The sequence below is a fragment of the Orcinus orca genome, chromosome 16 (genome assembly GCF_937001465.1).
Source record: "Orcinus orca chromosome 16, mOrcOrc1.1, whole genome shotgun sequence".
Taxonomy (NCBI): Eukaryota; Metazoa; Chordata; class Mammalia; order Artiodactyla; family Delphinidae; genus Orcinus; species Orcinus orca.
Genome location: NC_064574.1, coordinates 62,317,950 through 62,338,341, shown reverse-complemented (window position 1 = coordinate 62,338,341; position 20,392 = coordinate 62,317,950). Strand labels below are relative to the sequence as shown.

The 20,392-nt window shown below is 39.5% G+C and overlaps 1 protein-coding gene across 5 annotated transcripts; it reads left to right on the top strand.

Annotated features, from left to right (window-relative positions):
- The first annotated feature begins 5,203 nt into the window (after positions 1–5,203).
- CEP20 (centrosomal protein 20) lies at positions 5,204–19,742 on the top strand. 5 transcript variants are annotated; one of them, XM_049699616.1, is made up of 6 exons: positions 5,299–5,425; positions 8,567–8,764; positions 11,035–11,119; positions 14,675–14,811; positions 16,132–16,174; positions 19,479–19,742. In XM_049699616.1, exons 1-5 carry the CDS (start codon positions 5,323–5,325, stop codon positions 16,152–16,154), a joined length of 546 nt encoding a protein of 181 aa, XP_049555573.1. In that variant the 5' UTR covers positions 5,299–5,322; the 3' UTR covers positions 16,155–16,174; positions 19,479–19,742. The 5 variants fall into 5 exon arrangements, with proteins under 5 accessions (XP_004270195.1, XP_049555571.1, XP_049555573.1 ...); XM_004270147.4 differs by lacking the exon at positions 16,132–16,174 and having other exon boundaries at positions 5,204–5,350; XM_049699614.1 differs by lacking the exons at positions 16,132–16,174; positions 19,479–19,742 and adding an exon at positions 15,548–16,051 and having other exon boundaries at positions 5,297–5,425.
- The last annotated feature ends 650 nt before the right edge of the window (positions 19,743–20,392 follow it).

Genomic DNA, 20,392 nt, shown 5'->3' with positions numbered 1-20,392 from the left:
CCCCTGCATTAGCAGGAGGATTCTTAACCACTGAGCCATCAGGGAAGTCCCAGTATTTTTAGGATGACGTGAAGTAACATGCACACAGTAAGGGCTTATAAATGTTGGTTGCTCTGTTTATTATTAATGGATATTGCTCTGAAAATAATAATGGTCCATTTGTTAATAATATACTCTTTGCCTAGAAAAATCATAGAACAAGAAGTCAGGAGTTGGCAAACTTTTTATTAAAGGATCAGATTGAGTATTTTATGCTTGTGGACCCCATTACGAGGGGTCTCTTACAACTACTCAACTCTTGTAGCATGAAAGCAGCCACAGACCCTACATTAGAAAGTGGCGATGGCTGTGTCCTAATTGGACTTTATTTACAGAAAGAGGCAGCCAACCCCGGAAACCAGATTATTAAAACCCCAAAGCAAGGGGTTCGAGAAGACATTTCAGGTCCTTCCTCTATGTACCCTTCCTTCCCTCATTTGGAATGCTCTCTGTACACATCAGTTACATATATTGGGTTGGCCAAAAAGTTTGTTCGGCTTCTCTGAGCGAACTTTTGGCCAACTGAATATTTGCATCAGCGTACAATATCACATAATGATAACATACAAAAAGGTGAGCTGCAACAATAAAATTCCCATTTTGTCATCATAAGAGCTCGTGAATTCAGATTGAAGTTTATGAGCTGCCATTTATTGCACTTGAGGTGGTCAGTTGCAATGATCCTGTGTCAAGAAGCTGAAACTCCTCATTGCGATGATGAAGAATCGTTCAAGAACTCTGCATTTCCTTCAATTGTCCTAGCTTGGTTTAACCCAAAAAGCAAAATCTGAGACAAGGAGTTATTGTGGAAATAGTTTTTTGCAGGGAAGAATTCTGAGAAACTGGAGTGGGGGAACTGTGACAGTGAACTTGGGAAGAAGGTGAAATCAGTGCAGTGGTGACTTACTGCTCTGGGCAACTAGGGCTTAATCCCACTGGAGACCTTCTAGGGAACTATGTAGAATATGTCTCATAAATGTCCACCTGAGACATGGAGTATTCACTGGCTCCCATTGGTCAAGGGAGGTGTTACTTACCCCCCCCCCACTTCAAGAATTGAGCATGTCAAGACCCTTAATGTGGTCAAAAGCAGGGCTATCAAGTTTCACCTGCACACAGCTGCTTGTGCACAGTAATGTAAACACATAATTAAAACTTTAAATCAAAATTACTCTACGGATTAAAGAATGTCTCTCTCTGACCACTGACCCCTAGCTATCCAGTCTTCCCCAGGGGCAATTTTTGTTTGTACTTCCTTGTATATCTTTTCAGATGTGTGCTATGTATAGCTATTGCTGAACCAGGTTTGTTTGCCTGATGTGCCACAAGCCAAAATGCTGAGGTGCCAAGGTTTGCAGCAGAAAAAGGGTTTATTTACAAGGTAGTCAAGTGAAGAGACAGGAGAACAAATCTCAGATCCACTTCTCTGCAGGCGAGGGGCTTGAGATATTTATGGGATAAAGAAGAAGGATGGGGCTTCCCTGGTGGCACACTGGTTAAGAATCCGCCTGCCAGTACAGGGGACATGGGTTCGAGCCCTGGTCGGGGAAGATCCCACATGCCGCAGAGCAACTAAGTCCGTGCGCCACAACTACTGAGCCCACACACCACAACTACTGAAGCCTGCGCACCTAGAGCCCGTGCTTCTGCAACAAGAGAAGCCACCACAATGAGAAACCCGCACACTGCAATGAAGAGTAACCCCCGCTCGCTGCAACTAGAGAAAGCTCGCGTGCAGCGACGGAGACCCAACGCAGCCAAAAATAAATAAATTAATTAGTTAATTAAAAAAAAGAAGGTTGGTCTTAGATATGGGGAAAGGTGATTGGAGGTAGGGAAAATGTGAGGTAATCACTGTTCTACACAGACGTATCTGAGTTACACGCTTTTTCATGGGATGTATGTTCAAAAATGGAGGCACTTAGCACGATCCGAGGGTGGCATTTTTGGCCCTCTGACATCAAAAGGTTATTCATCAGACACCCGCACAGGCCCAGTTTTAGGGTTGGTGGTCCCAACCAGTCTTAGCCTGATTGAGCTTGAATAAGACACAGCTGACTCCAAGTTCCTGGAAAACAACTGAGGCAAACATCTTATTGTTTAGGCTTCATGAAGCTTGCTGCCTATGCAATTTGAACAAAATAATTAAGGCAAGCTTGCCTAGTGAAGGTGGGCTACAAGCAGAGGGGTTTTTAAGCAAGCTGTTAGACAACCTCAAGAATTTCTATTAGTGACCAGTTTCTGTTAATCCTATGAGGCACAGTTTCAGGATGAGTTGGGTTTTTGGGGGTTTTTTTGCCCCAAGCTTCTCTCTCTTTATTTTTAGGTATTAATTTTTTTTATTGGAGTAAAATTGCCTTACAATGTTGTGTTAGTTTCTGCTGCACAATGGAATGAGTCAGCTCTATGCATACCTATATCCCCTCCCTCCTGGACCTCCCTCCTCCTCTCCCCCCCCATCTAGGTCATCACAGAGAAGGATGAGTTTTTTAATTATATGGAGAATGGTTTCATAGGTAAACAAATAGTATTTTCCCTTTTTTAAGACCATCGGTGACATACTACACACAGTCTCCTGTACCGTGCTTTTAAAAATTTCTATCTATTCATCTTTCTGATAATTACATATATATGTTTAGAGCTCCCTCTTCTTTGGAATGACTGCATAGTATTTCATTTACCTTAATTTACTTAACCAATCCCCCTACCGATGATATTGTTATTTCCAGTTATTTTTTAAAAGTCAAGATGATTGAGGTATACATGCGGTAGTGTACAGCTCTATGAATTTTGATAAACATATACAATCATGTAGTCACAACCACGATGCAGAACAATTTCATCACTCCAAAAGTCTCCCTAGTGCATCTTTATACATAGTCATCCCCTTCATTCATCCCCAGCCCCTGGCAACCACTGATCTGCTCTCTGTACCCCGCCCAAAAGGACTTTCCCTTTTCCAAAATGCCATATAAATGGAATCATACAGGATGCAGCCTTTGAGCCTTGTTGCTTTCACTAGGCACAATGCATTTGAGATTCATCCATATTGTTGTGTGTATGAGTGTTTGGTTCCTCTTTATTTCTGAGTTATATTCCATGGTACAGATATACCACAGCTAGTTTATATCCATTCACCAGCTGGAAAACATTGGGTCATTTCCAGTTGGGGCAATCACGAATAAATCTGCTATCATTGCATACTAGTTTCTGTGTGGACATAAGTTTTTATTTCTCTTGGGTAAACATCTAGGAGTGGGATTACTGGGCTGTATGGTAAGTGCATGTTTGACTTAATAAGTACTTGCCAAACTGATTTCCAAAGTGACTGTACCACTTTGTCTTTCTACCAGCAATATATGCTAATTCACCCGCATTTGGTATTGTCATTGTCAGTTGTTTTTATTTCAGCCATTCCCATAGGTATATATAGAATTTTGTCTACCGCAAACAGTGCTACAATGAATATTCTTATACACATATCCTTTAAAATCGGGTATGAGTATAACTGTAAGATATAGTCTTAGAACTAGAATTGATGGGCCAAGGATGTGAAAGGTTGTTTAGGTATGCTAAACAGCCTTCTGAGAAGGTGGGGCCAGTCTCGTTGCCTACGAGCTAGGTATGGCATTGTGTTGGCCAAAAAGTTCATTCTGGTGTTTCCGTAACATCTTAATAATACCTGTTTCACCACATCATCACCAACACAGTGTATTACCCAATATCACTACAATTTTAAATGAGATTTCACTTTAGACGACTGCTCTATGCGTATCTATCTCATAGGGCTGTTGGTGAGGACTTAAAGTAGAGTTTTAAGAGCAGGGCCTGCCACACACAGAGTGGCAATGGAGGTTAATAGTTATTGTATGATTACCACTATTAATCATTATTATTTGCCTCTCTCTCTCTGAGTTCCTCATCAGTATATTCACAAACGCTTTTTCCAAAGAGCTCAAACGTTCTGCCTACGGAATTTAGTTAATCCTCATAAATCTCTTCAGATGCTGGCTAGGATTTCAGGCACTGTGGGCTTTACAGAATAGGGAAGTGCAACAGGATAGCACTGTTCTAAGGTTACAGAACAGATCTGTGTCCCACGACATCAAAATGAGTCGAGTTTGGAATAGGAATGGGTTCCTCTAGGTTACAATGGCTGTGAAGCTTTTTTTCACTGCCATCCACTTTAAGAAATACACCAGGAACCAGAACACACATATAGACCTGAAACAAAAGCTTCAAAAACAATACTTCTATGTTTTCTATTTGTTCCATTCCATTTTATTGAAAATATGTTCATTGGGATATGCTAATAGATTTCAAAATCTACTATTGGGTTAAGACTAGTAGTTTAAAAGGCAGTGTTCTAGGTCAAAAATGTTGACCTTTCTGGGAATACAACTGGAATCATAGAACCTCACACTCAGTTTTGGGTACATTATTCCCTTGTTCCTTTTTCTTCATTTCCTTGGGACGCTAGAGCTTATTCGTTCATCAACCTTCACAAATAGCTCTTGGATTCCTTATGTGCACTGCCCAGTATTAAGCGCCAGTGGAGAAAACAGGCTTTGAAGAGCAAGAGGCCTGGATTCAAATCTCACCTCCACCATTTGCTGGTGATCTTGGTTACGCCTCCGCAGTCTTCAAACACTCAGTTTCCTCCTTTGTGAAACGTAGTAGTAATAGAGAAATCAATGTCAACGCATGTAAAGCACTTATAAGAGTGTCAGGCTCATTCATAGTAAGCCCTTAATACACTGGTTCTCAAGGAGTTATCCCCAAGATCAGCAGCATCAGCATCATTTAGTAACTTGTTAGAATGGAATTCTCGGACCTCACCCCAGATTTACTGAATCAGAAACTCCAGGGATGGGGCCCAGAAATCGGTTTTAACAAGTTCTCCAGGTGATTCTGATGCATTCTCAAGTTTAATACCTGGTAACTATTAACAATTAGTACTTGAGGCTGCTGAGGTGAGCAGTGGGCAAATTATGAAGGCTAAAGTTAAGCCCTACGGTGCCAGCAAGACTCCTGGTAAGGGTCCAACCTGCCTCAGCCCGGGCTTACCCTCCCTCCTCCCTCAGCAGGGCCCGCCTAGTGCACTCGCTGATTGGTGGGGTCTCTCTGGACCGTCACCCCATCCAACCACGGAGAACGTAAACGAAGAGGGGCGGGACTAGGCGCGGCGAGAGCGGCGAGCCTGTTGGCTACAGGCCACGCCGCGGGGCGGGGCGGGGCTGCGCGTGCGCACGGCCTAGGCGCGCCCGTGTGGGCCGTTGAAAAATGGCGACTGTTGCTGAGCTGAAGGCGGGTGAGTGCGAATGGGAAGCTTGCCGGCTGAACTTTGTCGGCCTTCAGCCTGTGAAAAGGATGGGACGAAATGAGGGTGCGCGGAACACTAGTCAGCCTTTTCGCGGGTCGTTCTGTGGCGTCAGGGCCTGCGGAGCGTCCAGAGGGTGTGGCGGCCGCCGCGCGGGGGCCCTGAGGGGATGTGGTTGCATAGGGACAATGTTTAAACCGGCTTTGAGCTGGAGGAGGAGTCCCAGGATCCCCAGGTACCTGAGAGGTCTATAGTTCTGCACCTTGGGGCTCTGGCGCATCCTTCTGGACCTCGACGGGGGCGAGGCCGTGGGCCGGGCCTTTTCCTCCGGGCTGATGATTCCAATGTCTAAACCACCATTGTTGGTGTTCCGCACAATCCTAAACCATTTGCTTGCTTATCTCATTGCGTCCATACAACCACCTGCGAGGTGGGTCGCGATTTTCCATGGGGAAAAAGTGGAGGTAGAAAGGTGTCTGACTTGGCCATTCTCCTGTGTTTTTAGGAAAAGTTCCACAAAGGTTCGAGCCCTTAAGCTGAGAACATTTGTACACCGTTAGTTTTGACGCAAATGTCCAAACAAGTAATAGTAATTATAGTTATTAGCCATCGAGCCTTATGTGTCAGGCACAGCCCAGCGCCTGTGTTATCTAATTTATTCTGTGTATGAACCTTATGCCCATTTCATAGATTAGGAAATTGAGGCGCTGAGAGGTGAAATAGATCGACTAAAGTAATTTAGCTATAAAGAGGCAGAGTGAGAACCTAGAGATGCTGCACCAGGCCTGCAGGTCTTAGTTACTGAGTGATACTGCTGCCTGCCTAGTAAAACCAGTTACATTTTTCAGGGAATTTAGGCTCTAAATCAGTGATTCTTAGAGATTTGGTGGGGAGAGTATGATTTGAGAATATGATTCAGGAATTATTGATCTAAATGTATATTTGCGGCCCAGGACTGATGAACAATCATTACAAAGGCATACCTCTATCCACAAGGACAGACTTGACATGAATTGGTGAACTCTCTCCCCAGGAAACACATATCACCTGTACTATTGCATGCAACTTCTGAGGATTTAAAGATACTTTGGAATATAAACCAGGTTAAGAAGCTCTTTCCAAAGAAATTGTCATGGTACAGTGTTTTAATAACCATGATAATAGAGGGCAGATCAGGATGATACGGAACCCTAGAACTCTCTAGACAAGGGATGTCCTACACAGATGTAGGGAGCCCTTTATGCTTTTCCTGCATTTGTCAGCTCTGAATATACTTAGTGTTCAAGAGAAACCCATTGAAAATGCTTGCCAATCAATTATCTTATATGGGCTTTCACCTTTTTAAAGCACTTTCCCCTCACATTTTTCCACCTTACTTGGTTCTACCTCTGAGACATAGAACTCATGTTGGAGAAGACAAGTGAGGCAGGAGTTAGTGATCTACCGCTGAGGTAGTGATGGGACATGCTGGGTTTCCTAACTCCAGCTTCATTAATTCTCATTTCTTTGCTGAGTTCAAGGCTGTGCTGTGTGCAAATACAGAGTAATTGGGGGGAAAAAATCTCTCCGTCTAATTTCTAAAGATGGAATTGGAGAACAGGGGTTCAGTTATGATCCCAACATAATAAAGCTGTACCTGCCTTTTATGGGCCTGTTGCACAGTCTGACTGGGTGATAACTACTCTTAACACACCTGCAAAAAAGGTTGAGGGGATGAATCTACATATAAGGGCCAAGAAAGGTTAAAGTCTAGTCCAGATTGTATCTCTTTAATCAACAAAACCTGACTCAGGTTTTTGTTGTTTATCAAAGCTTAAAAAAATTTCATGTCCATGCCTACTTGGATACACTCCCTGGGCTCCTTTTATTTTATTTTATTTTTGGCTGCATTGGATCTTCGTTGCTGCACGTGGGCTTTCTCTAGTTGCTGCGAGCGGGGGCTACTCTTCGTTGCAGTGCGGGGACTTCTCATTGCGGTGGCTTCTCTTGTTGCGGAGCATGGGCTCTAGGCGCATGGGCTTCAGTACTTGTGGCTTGCGGACTCTAGAGTGCAGGCTCAGTAGTTGTGGCACATGGGCTTAGTTGCGCCGTGGCCTGTGGGATCTTCCCGGACCAGAACTCGAACCCGTGTCCCGTGTGCTGGCAGGCGGATTCTTAACCACTGCGCCGCCAGGGAAGTCCCTGGGCTCCCTTTCTGAATTGTCATTATTGGGGTGTACTTATTTATAGCATAATACAGTATTAAACTATATTTATTACACCAATAGTATACAGCACAGTATTATAATGCCTCTAGGCAGCTCTCTATTCTAGGCACTATGGGTGAAATGTGTTAATTCTCTGGAGTTGTTATTTAGCTATTAAGGACAATGTGAGAGAAAAAAAAAAAAAGGTTCCAGACCACTGCAAGGGATGATGCCAATTCAGCCCTATCCATATTAGTATTTATAGCTAAATCTCATTATCATAACTACTGATATTTGTAATAATGACCCTTGCTTATCAAGAAGTTAGATTACGTTCAGCATATATATCCCTGATTCCTTGAGATGACATTGATAAAGTTACATGTTAGATTTCTAAGTAGGCTTACAATTTCAAAATCTTACTGTTTTAAGGAATTAACTCATAATTGCCTTTAAAAAACAAACCCCCCAGAACAAAAGCCCACCTTTTTGTTCAGAATGGGCCATTTCCCAAGGTTTCTGGGTATCAGTTTTTATACAAAGGGCACGACATAGTCCTTCCTTTTTGGAGTGTACTTGTTATCTTTAATCATCTACTTTCTGGACCAGAGGGTTTTAGTGACATACAGAACCTGTCTGCAGTGACAACCATTCTTGAAAAGATATGAGACACTGGGAGATAAGTTCAGGTCCCAGTAAGCTGAGTATATTTCTCTCCCCCTTTTCTTCTTCACTAAAGAATGTGTATCAGTCTGTAGCCTCTGACAGTGATGATGTTGGAAGGATAAATTTGCATTTGCTTAAATATATTAAAATAGTAAATCATCGCAACTCAGGAACTTTATTTTTTATTACAAATGTGGCTTGTGGTAGCTAATGTGATGATTGTTCAGTTTGTCATAGAGTATAGGTTGAAAGTGCATGTTATGCCATTTACCTTTTAAGCATTTTTCTTCAGAGTTTGGCTAAGAATGACAAAATTCCTTCTGTAACTGAAGCATTAATATTTTATATTTAACAGTTTTAAAGGACACCTTGGAAAAAAGAGGAGTATTAGGGCATTTAAAAGCAAGGATTCGAGCTGAAGTTTTCAGTGCTCTTGATGATGAAAGTGAACCTCGACCATTATTGTCTCATGAAAACCTTCTAATTAATGAATTAATTCGGGAGTATTTGGAATTCAACAAATATAAGTATACAGCATCTGTCCTCATAGCAGGTAAGAGGTTATTTATTGTTAGTTACCTGATATGAAATCTGCCTCTTCCCTTCTCCCAATTCTCAGAAAGTGTTTAGCCTAGAAATCTAATTCCATTACCAAACAGTATCATCTGGGACATGACTGGAACATAAAACCTCCCATGGGCTCTTTCCATAGCTTGAACAAGTGCTTGTGAGGTTTATTGTATTATAGGGGGAAATAACTCAATAAACACTTAAACTAGGTGCATACTTTGAAAAATCATCCATCATTCCTGGCACTGACAATAAATACTTGTTTACTGGTATTGAGAATAAACAATTCTTTACATTTTACCCTATGTGCTGTCCGTCTTTTTTCTATGTATATGCTTTAAAAATACACACACACAGATTTAATATATATTCTTTATTAAAAAATATAAAACATTGGGAGATAAAGCCTCAAAATATTGCTACCATGTATTGATCAGGCACTGTATACAAATGTATGTGAAAGCATGATATCTAAAAAGGATTAGATAATCTATAGAAATTTCAAATAACTGTGTTGTACACCTGAAACTAATATAATATTGTGAACCAACTATACTTAAATAAAAAAAGAAATAAGAGGTCAACTATACTTCAATTAAAAAGAAGAAAAAAAAAAAAGAAAAGGATTAGGAAGGTAAACTCCAAACTCATTCTAGTGATGGGAGGGAGAGAAATGGTATTGGGGGGAGGGAGTCAACAGTTAAAAAGAAATTTATTTTATCTGTTAAATTTTATTTCTTAAGAAAGCAAAAGAACTGGAAGAATATGCACAATAGTCAGGATCAGCATTGCCTCTGGGCTGGGGGAGATGAGGTTGGGAGGATGATCAAAAACACCTTGCATGTACATAACTTGATTCCCTTGTTCAAGGTGTAATCTGTGCTTTAAGACTGTTTGGTGCCTTGGAGATATGCCTCATCAAAGAAAAGAGATCATGAAGTGGATTTTGGAAGAGAGAATGGATTCCTTATTTGTGATGCTGGAACTTTCCATTCGATAGATCTTTTGTTAATATTCTAGATCTTTTATTTAATGTTAACTGAATGTTAATACCTTAACTGAATAAAGACTGATGATCTTTATTGGTTTAAGGATCTTCAATATCAGTATCTTCACTTTCTTCAGTTTGTTATAGATGGCTATATAATACATTAATAATCAGAAAAGAAGAATATGAAAATATCATCAATTAGATGTCTTGGACTTGTGCTTACCTAGAATGGAATATAATGACATAGTCAAGTTTCTACAGTGTCTTGGCTTTTTAAAACAAAAAATGAGGTAAAATTAACATATAAGATTCTTTACCATTTTTAGTATATAGTTCTATGGATTTTACCAAATTCATACAGTTGTGTAACTACCACCACAATCACAATCACGATATAGAACGTTTCCATCACCTCAAAAAATTGTGTCCCTTTGTAGACAACCTCTTCTACCCTCAAACCCCTAGCAACCTCTGATCTGTTGTTTTCTGTACCTATCATTTGCCTTTTCCAGAACATCATATAAGTGAAACCATGCAGGATGTAGCATTTTGAATCTTTTTCCTTTCACTCAGCATAACACATTTGAGACCATGCTGTTATTTTTCCACTCCGAATAGCATTCCATTGTATGGTTGTATTGATGTATCTATTATCAGTTGATAGACATTTGGGTTGCTTCTAGTTTTTGGCAATTATGAGTCAAGCTGCTATAAAACATTCATTTACAAGTTTGGCCGAACGTTGTTTTCATGTCTCTTGGGTAAAGAGCTAAGAGTGGGATTGCTGGGTTGTGTGTGGTAAGTGTATGCTTACCTTTATAAGTGGATGCAACATTTTGTTCTCCTACCGGCAGAGTATGAGGGTTCCAGTTGCCCTGTGTCCTTGCCAGCACTTCATATTAGTGTTTATTGTACTTTTAGATTTATTGCCGCCAAATGGATATCAGCACTGTCATGTATTTAATTTACAGGCTTCTTAGAAAATAGGACTTCTGAAGTCTAGTATATAGAAACAATATTTTCCCAACTCAAAATTGGGGGATTTAAAAAATAAATTTATGTTAAACTGTATTAAAATATGCATTTAACAAAGTGGCTATTGTGAAAGTCATAAAATCACACACAGTTGCATCTGCCTTGGCGTGTGCCATCATTCTTCTAAAATCTGAAAAATGTGTATACCTCGTAAGTGTGGTTTTTATCAAAATCCTATTTACTTTTTACATTAATAAAGACTCAGTGTTTTATGATTTTCCCCCCAGAATCTGGTCAACCCATAGTTCCATTGGACAGACAGTTTCTCATCCGTGAACTAAATGCATTTGAAGAATCAAAGGATAATACAATGTAAGAAGTTTTTTAAAAAAATAAGTTTTCAGATACTGTTGTATTGGAGTCATAATTGCATAGCAGTGGTTTTATTTCATTTTAATTCAGGAGGTATTTATTTGGGCCCAGTGTGTATCTAGCACACGTCTACGGTGTGCAGCTGTGTGTAGGTGCTAAATGCCTGTGGTTTCAGAGGACTGAGCACCCCTGCTTTATCCTAAGGGTCATGTCTCTTGGCTTCTTCATCCATCCTTTTGTTTTTTACCTGAGGCTTTGCTCTATCAGTTGTTTTCTTCCTCACATTTAACTCTTCCTCCTCACTGCTTCCTTCACTTCAACTTGGGAATGTACTCAAATCTCTCCTCTCCAAAAAAACCTCTTAACTCCTTTTTATCCCTGAACTTAGTGAAGATCAACCCCCTGTTTTCATTTTGTTATTACCCCCTCTTTTGCCTTCTCTGCATTTTAAGTTCTCCCCTCACCATTTGTACTGAAACTATGCTCTTGAAAAAGAGTGACCACTTTCTAGTAGTTTCTTAGTTTTTTTCCTACTTTAGTGTTTCTTAAACTTTTTCTAGAGGATCCCTGAATGGCAGAAAAAATTGTACCTAGGAGGCCTGGGAACATAGATCAAAGCACCTTTCCCCTGGTAAGAAATTTCTTTGAAGTCTCATGTTTTCTCTTTCTAAAAGGTTTATTGAATTTTTTCATTCTACTTCATGATATAATTATTTTTACCATTAAAATGTTTTAAATGACATGCCAATTAAATTGAACTCTCCCTCAAATCTTTGTGTAAAATTAGTGTTCTGGGATCATATGCCACCTGTACTTTGTGCCAGGCCCCTAGCACTAAGAGTGGATATATATCTATTTCCAATTTGAGAAGCTCAGCTTTACTTGAGTTTCTGCAGTGTTTTGTAATATTGACAACTCTTCCTTAAAACACTTCTTGTCATTTGTCTTTTATGACCCTTTACTGTCTTGGTTTTTCTGTCTCCCTAATGGTCGTCACAGTTTCTTCATTGGCTCCTTTAAGGTTCCTTTAAATTGTGGGCACTCTCCCCCAAGTTTTGTCCTTAACTTTCTTTTCCTCTTGTCCCCCTGCCCACTTTTCTATGTAGTCTTGAGTCTTTAATGATGTCTCCACGCTGGTGACTGTGCTTTAAATCTTACAGAGCTCGTGAATTACGGGCCCACATTTCTGCTGGCATCTCAAACTCTGTGTGTCCAAAAATCAAGTCCATTATTTTCATCTCTTCAAGCCCCCCTCATAGCTTCCTCATACAGCCATTCAGGTCTTCACCTGAGAGCTCACTTGCACTTCCGGCTCCTTACTTCTCCACCAGTCATTTTGCGAGTCTCATCAATTTGGCCTGTGCAGTAGCGCCTGTCTGTCCTCACGACCTGTGCCGTGCAGTTCAGGAGGCGTCTGTCCCGTTTCTCTCCAGTCACTTTCTTTTCTAACTCATGTCACGCTGCCAGTAGTTTGCTTTCTGAAAGCAAATGTTGCTTTAAAGCATTTCCATTGAAAAGTTTTCAGATTTCAAAAAGTAATGTGGTCCATATATGGTGTAGGCTCCAGTGGAAGTCTGAAGTAGCATTAATAGTCACATTAATATTTTTCAGTGAAACTTAAGAATTTTCACAAAAAGTAGATAAAGTGTATAATAACCTTATATTAGGTCAAGCCATGCCACCAAATGAGTTTGTGCCAAATTTATGAAGAAAATTAGTTTTCAGAGTTTTTGTTTTTCAGAATTGCAAATAAGGCATTGTGAAGCTGTACTTTAAAAACATTAAGTAGGATTTTTGAAAAAAGAAACCTTAATATTCATGAAGCTGCAGGTTAAATGTGGTAGTTTTATATTTTCTAATATGTCTTAAAAATTTTAAATCTTAAGTAAATTTTATTGTAAATTTGGAAAACAGAATTTTTTTAATTTAAAAATCTTCTTTGACCAGTTAACACTTTGGGAAACAATGGTTTAAAGTAGACGAAGAGACCTATTTTATATTCCTGTATGAAGCTTTTATAAGAGCTGAGGCATCTTATTAAATAGAGAAACTCACTCTCTTGGTTTCTTTGTGGTATGGAAAAATTGCTTTTGTGTGTAGTTGGTTATTTATTGCTGTATAACAGATTACCCCAGAAGTTGGTGGTTTAAAACAACAGACATTTATTATCAGTGGAGAGGAATATGGGCGTGGCTTCTGTGGCTGGTCTCACTCAGGAGATTGCAGTTAAGATGTTGACCGGAGATATAGTCATCTGAAGGCTTGGCTGGAGCTGGAGGATCCATTTCCATGTGGCACATTCACATGGCTGCTTGTCGGAGGCCTCAGTTCTTCACTACATGAACCTTTCCACGGGACAGCTTGAGTGTCCTCATGACATGGCAACTGACTTACCCTAGGGAGAATGACCAAGAGAGAAGGCAAGGAGGAGGCCACAATGCCGTTTATGACCTAGACTCTAAAGTTGCAAGTGCTGTCACTTAATGCCTTACTCAGTTCCTGAGAAGTGAGTTCAGCTCACACTCAAGAGGACAGCAGTTAGACTCCACCTTTTGAAGGGAAAGGATGTCATACTTTGAACCATCACACCTGCTAATAAGTAGATAGATTATCTCAAAAAGACAGTCCATTAAATTGATATTTTCAACAGTGATATTGGAAACAAGGGAAAACCACTCTTTATTGTCATCAGAGCAGCCTCCATTGGTGCAAGGGCACTAATGTAAATCTCCAGGCAGCATGCTGTAAGGAAAAGAATATGGGACTTGGGGTTCAAGTGTAAAGTTTGTTGACTATCTAAGCAATGTCTAGCAAATCCTCAGTGAGCTGTGGTTTTCTTATTTATAAATTGGAGATGATGATTATGATATCACAAGGTAAAGATAAAATGAAGAGAGAGAAGAGTGTTTTGTAAACTGTAAAGTAGCTTTTAAAATACTAGTTCTTGCCCGACTCCTGTATAGCTTGCATTTATATACCATTTAATATGTGCCAGGTATGGTTCTAAGCACTTGATATTTATTAACTCATTTTGTCCATAACTGCCCTATGAGGTAGAGACTATGCTTATCCTCATTTATAGAGGAAGAAACATTTATGAGGCTGGGGACGTTAAGAATCTTGCTGAGGTCAAGTGGCAGGGCCAGGATTTGAACCCAGGCAAGGATTTATTAATCCAATAAATATATATTGAATAGTTGTTTTGTATCAGACCATGTTAGGTAGTGGGAAATCTTATACTGGACTTCGGAGTTTTAAAAAAAAAATGCTGATTCCTGTGCATTGATTGAAATTGTATTTCAGCTTAGGTGAGGTTTAACTTGTTAGTGTTTTCTCTGGATTTTAAAATTGTCTTTAGAGTTAAATGGTACACTTAAATTTGAAAAGGCATGAACAAGTTTGCAATTTGGATAATAACCATGCATCTTTTTTCTTTTAAGTCTGGTGAATTACTTGGCTATTTTCGTGTCAGAGGCTACCTTTTAAAGAGTAGATATTTTTAAGCTTTTCCTATTTATTCAAATTGAATTGATTTTGATTTTCTTCCTGCTATAGACCTCTTTTATATGGAATTTTAGCTCATTTCTTGCATGGAACTAAGGATGACATCCAAAATACATTTCTGAAAGGGTCTTCACTTCAGCCTCCAAACCCAAATCTTGGCAGACAACCTAATGGAAGAAAGCAAATGGGTATGAGTTTTCTGAGACTTATCATTTAGCTATCAGCAAGTATGTTTTCTTCCTATCTGTTTTTATCTTTGGAACAGTTTTTCCTAAGATTTTGAGTCAAAGTTTAATTCCATTTATATCCAATATAGTTAGCCCGTGTTATTTATCCTCAAAAAAACAATGCTTTTCAGAAGGAGAATCTTGTGAGGGGTGGGGAGATGACTAGACAAAATTCTTAGATATAATTTCTATAAAGAAGTGTTGAAAAACTTGATTTTCACATAGATTTTGTACTCTTTGGAGTAGCTTAGATCCTTAGCGTACTGAAGAAGGAGCTTTTTATCACATTATCAATTTTTTCCCCTCTAAGACTGAAAAAAGGCAAGATTGCTGAATATAGATAGAGCAGTCAGAGGTTTATGTGTTGTCCTTTGCATTTTCAGGATTCCTTTCTTTTGAGGGGGTGGGGGGAATACTCTTTGTGGTAGTGTTGTAGTTATCTATAAATAAATTCTTAGGAGAACAGCTCATATTTCTTTTAAGAATGCTCACTCTTCCAATGAGGTTTCAGTTGTTTTGATTATATCAGCAGTAGAACCTCAGTTTGATAATCTAAATTGAATGGTTTATAGCTCAGTGTTTCCAACTGTGGTTGAGAGTTGATCTCTCTTTTTGAGGATAGTCATAGGTGGGGCTCAGGCAGCTGATTATCAGAACAAATATAAATCTTTTTTTTTTGAACCTGCACCCTTGGCAGTGAAAGCGTGGAGTCCTAACCACTGGACTGCCAGGGAATTCCCAGAACAAATATAAATCTTGACTGTTGAAGTAAACTTTTAAGAAACATCTAAAGTGCAAATTGTCTTTTGCAGTTTTCCTGAACTGCCATGAGCAATATTGATCATGTTGGGCTTCCCTGGTGGCGCAGTGGTTAAGAATCCACCTGCCAATGCAGGGGACACAGGTTCGAGCCCTGGTCTGGGAAGATCCCACATGCCGCAGAGCAATTAAGCCCGTGCACCACAACTACTGAGCCTGCACTCTAGAGCTTGCGAGCCATAAATACTGAGCCCACATATCACAACTACTGAAGCCTGCGTGCCTAGAGCCCGTGCTCTGCAACAAGAGAAGCCACCACAGTGAGAAGCCTGTGCACCTCAATGAAGAGCAGCCCCTGCTCGCTGCAACTAGAGAAAGCCCGTGAACAGCAACGAGGACCCAACACAGCCAAAAACAAATAAATAAATTTAAAAAAAAGAAAGTATTTAATTGCCTTTTGAGATAATTGCGAATATTTAAAAAAATATATTGATCATGTTAAATACTTACTCTGTCTCTTAGATCTGAAAGCAAAATATTTGTGAATCACGGTGATCTCTTGAAGGTTAGTTCTGACTTTACTAGGAGTTATCCTTCTATATATCTTAGAATTCTAAGTCCATGGAACATTGGAAAAGAAATCATTCCCGTCTTCTTATTTTAGTTGAGAAAACCAAGACTAAGAGGTTCATTGACTCATCTAAAGCCTGTAGCTGATCATTTTTAGCAGAATCAACACCCTTGATTGCCATTCCTGTACACTTTCCACTTAAAGAATATGGAGAAGTTTTCTTAGTTCCTTTTTCAGGTATTGGTAAGGAACTGTCATTATTGCCTACTATTTGGCAAGAACTTAAAAAACAAAACAAAACACACAGTACAAGAGTAAATGTCTAAACATCAGTAGTATAATGTGAAATTCCCTCTAACCTCCTCCCTCCTTGCCTCTCCCTAACGCCTTGATTTCCCTCCCCTCCACAGAAGGTAGTGCTGTTAGCAGCTTGGTGGGTGTCCTTCAGGAGTCATTTCTACACATTTAAATTTATATGCACTGTTCCTGTGCATATTATTCCTACAGTTTGCTTTTTTCACTTGTTTTATCAATTTATGTAGATCTGCTTCTACCTCGTTCTTTCTGTAGTATTCCATAGTACTATTGCTAATCACTCTTTACTGATCTACTTTTGTATCTTTTTTTTTTTTTTTTTTGGCTGCATTGGGTCTTCATTGATGCGCATGAGCTTTCTCTAGTTGTGGTGAGCGGGGGCTACTCTTAGTTGTGTTGTGCGGGCTTCTCACTGTGGTGGTTTCTCGTTGCAGAGCACAGGCTATAGGCGTGTGGGCTTCAGTAGTTGCAGCACGCGGGCCCTAGAGCTCTCAGGCTTCAGTGATTGTGGAGCACAGGCTTAGTTGCTCCGTGGCATGTGGGATCTTCCCGGACCAGGGATTGAACCCGTGTCCCCTGCGTTGGCAGGTGGATTGTTAACCACAGCACCACCAGGGAAGTCCTACTTTTGTATGTTTTAAATTTTTTGCTTTTACAGTATTGCAGGGTAGCATTAGTATTTTTCTTATGTGGATGCCTAGAAGTAGAATTGCTGGTTCAAAATATATGCATATTAAAAAATGTAGTAGATATTGTTTAATTCCCCTCCAAAAAGGCTTTACCACTTTACATGCTTGCCAAGAATATATGATAATGCCAGTTTCTCTTTAATTGTCACCGGTGGATATTGTACACTTTAACACATGTTAACACAGCAAACCCATGACGTTGGTATTTTTAGTTCCAGTTGGGTGGGTGGGGGCAGGGTGTGCTAGAGAGGATGCAAGAGTCCTTGGGTTACCTTGGCTCCTGTCTGTATAAAGTGCCAGAGACATCAAAGATTCGAGTTCAGCAAAGCTTTGGGTACCTATTCTGTGGAAGACTCAGAAAGGAGAATGAGTGCACTAATAGGAGAACAGTGATATTGCAAATTATTTTTCTTGATCATCAAAAATGTTACTGACACAACAGGAACCTCGTGCAATGAATTGTGAAGAATTGTTAGCCCCAAATTGCATTATGTTTCAGTAACACATTTAGGCATTTAGGCATTCCATTTACTTTCTCAACTCCAACTTATTGTGTGAAAGATACATAAGTTTTATTTGACATCGAGACGTTATAAAGGTATTAAAATAATTATTCTTCAGATTATATACCTTCTATCTACACAAAGTCATCCAGCTGAAATATAAAACACTAAAATTAAATTCTCTTTTATTTGAAGATAAGTCCAAAGCCTGCCATCATGAAAGCACTTCTTTTATTAAAGCTTTCAGAGTACAAAAAAAAAATGAGGGTTTATATAACAGGCACACTCACCTTTGAAATGGTAGCCAGTTCATTAATGCTGCTGATATTAGTGCTTGTAATATTGAAAGCAAGGTAGTTTTTGCTATAAATAAAAGCCCAGATATTTTATAATAGAGAAAATCATTATCAGCTCAACATTATTGCACATCTATGAAGTACATGAGTGACATACTTAACTCTTTTATAACACTTCTCTAGAAAACCTAAAATGGTTTTGCCTTAAGGATATTGTTGATCTTGTTCTTCCAGCAAAGTTGCCTAACACTGAGGGGGATGAATTTTCCAGACCTGTGGTAGTGTTAGCACTCTGCACTGCCTCTGAGGATGAGGGGCTGCTCTGGACTAGCAAGACTGTGTGTACAGCAACTTGTCCTCAGAATTAGCAAATCTAGTGTGCATTTTTGGTACTACAATTGCATATTTCTAACAACTTGTCTAAATTTGTATTTTTTTGTCTCCTGTTATCAAAATGGTCATTAAAAAGGTTTTGTATTTTTACTTGTAAAGAGTGTTTGGGGAATTGGGGGTTAGGGTTGGGGGGGTTCATGTTTTCTTAGGAATTTAGTTTGTGCATCACATTTTTTTCTTTTTTTTTTTTTTTTTTTTTTGGCTGCGCTGGGTCTTCATTGTGGTGCGTGGGCTCTCTAGTTGTGGCACGCAGGCTTAGTTGCCCCATGGCATGTGGGATCTTAGTTCCCTGGTTGGGATCTTAGTTCCCTGACCAGGGATCAAACCCATGTCCCCAGCATTGGAAGGTGGATTCTTAACCACTGGACCACCAGGGAAGTCCCTGTGCGTTGCATTTTTGTCGCATTGGATGTTAAGTCTCTTTAGGTTCTTTTAATCGAGAATACTTCTGCCTGCTCCCCTCTCCCCCAGGACAAAAGAAATGGAGCAGACATAACTAGGGCCCTTTCTTTACTATTCTGGAGCACAGTGTGTGGTCACAGAGGCTCTGGGCTCCTCTGAACCTGCATGGAACTTTCTTGTTTTGGGCTGAAGAACATTTTCTACAATTTCTCGGGGGGTTTTCTGATTTTGGTAGGAAGTTGTAAACCATGCTAGTTTTCTTCTTGCCGCAAGAGGGTGCTGCTGGGAGGATTTCTATTTGAAGAAAAGTTTTTTGTTTTTTGTTGTTTTTCTTTTTAGTTGAGCTTTGGCATCCCTCAAAATACTAATTGAATACACAGTCCTTTCTTGTGAATTCCATTCCTTACATACAGTGTAAGTTTGTAAGTACTTATCCATGGGTTTACTCCAGGGTGTACTCTATTCACTTACAAAAAAATAGTCAGGAAACACTTGTGAAAAATTAGAGTGAGTCCCTAGTACTAAACATTTCTGATTTCTTCAATAGGGTTTTTTAAAAAAAACCCTTTTATTGTCCTAAGCCATCTAAAGAACTCAAACAATATTAAATATATAACATCCTATAATGTATGTAGATAAGTCTGCCTGCTGCCCATTTTTACTTGGGATGAGTACTGACCTTTGCTTCTGTTCATTGCAGAGGACCACCGACAGAAGGAGCAGGGGAGGAGCGCTAACACTGAAAACCTGCACACTTCTCCCGCAATGAAGAGATGACATTTCCATGTGGGGCATTTTTTATAAACTTGTATGCATTAAATAACTTATTTATCCTCCTAATGTTACCAGAATTCATCACTAATATTTGTACTTTGTGGAAATGTGAGTTTCTGCAAAACCTTTAGCCCCTTGTGTTTTACTGCATTTGTGAATAAAAGCTAACTCTGTCATCTAGCTTACCAGATTTGACTTGAAAGAAAATGTGTTGTTTTTAGGAAGATTTTAAAGGCCCCTAAAGTTTTGAGAAATGAAAGGGTTTTTTAGTTCCCTATAAATTCTTCTAAAAAAAAATCAGGTCTTTATAGCCATACGCTCTGTTCTTTGTTTGGCTGCACCACATGGCTTCCAGGATCTTAGTACCCCAGCCAGAGACTGAGCCCAGGCCCCCGCAGTGAAAGCACTGAGTCCTGACCACTGGACTGCCAGGGAATTCCCTGCTCTGTTCTTTACCATGGCACATTAATGAAATTTCCTTCAGGCTGGAATTATGTGGATTTATAGGAAAATTCATTCATGTTTAAAAAAAAAAAAATTTAAAAGAACACCAAAACCAGAAAAAACTATAATTCCTATAAAGTTTGATTGTTTTCGGGGGTGGAGCTAGCTATTTTTCAGATAACCATTTATAATTAGGTTTAAGTATCTGAATTACTACCTAAATTTGAACATTGAAACTTGGTAACGACGTACTTTTTCTTTCCTTAGACAGTTTGGTTTCTCCTAGAAGATTTAATTAAAAGGTGTGTGGGGGGGAATAATTCTTTTAATTCTGCTGTAAGTAAACCAAGAGTTTATTACGTGAAGAATGTGGAATAAACATGAAGAGACAGGCTT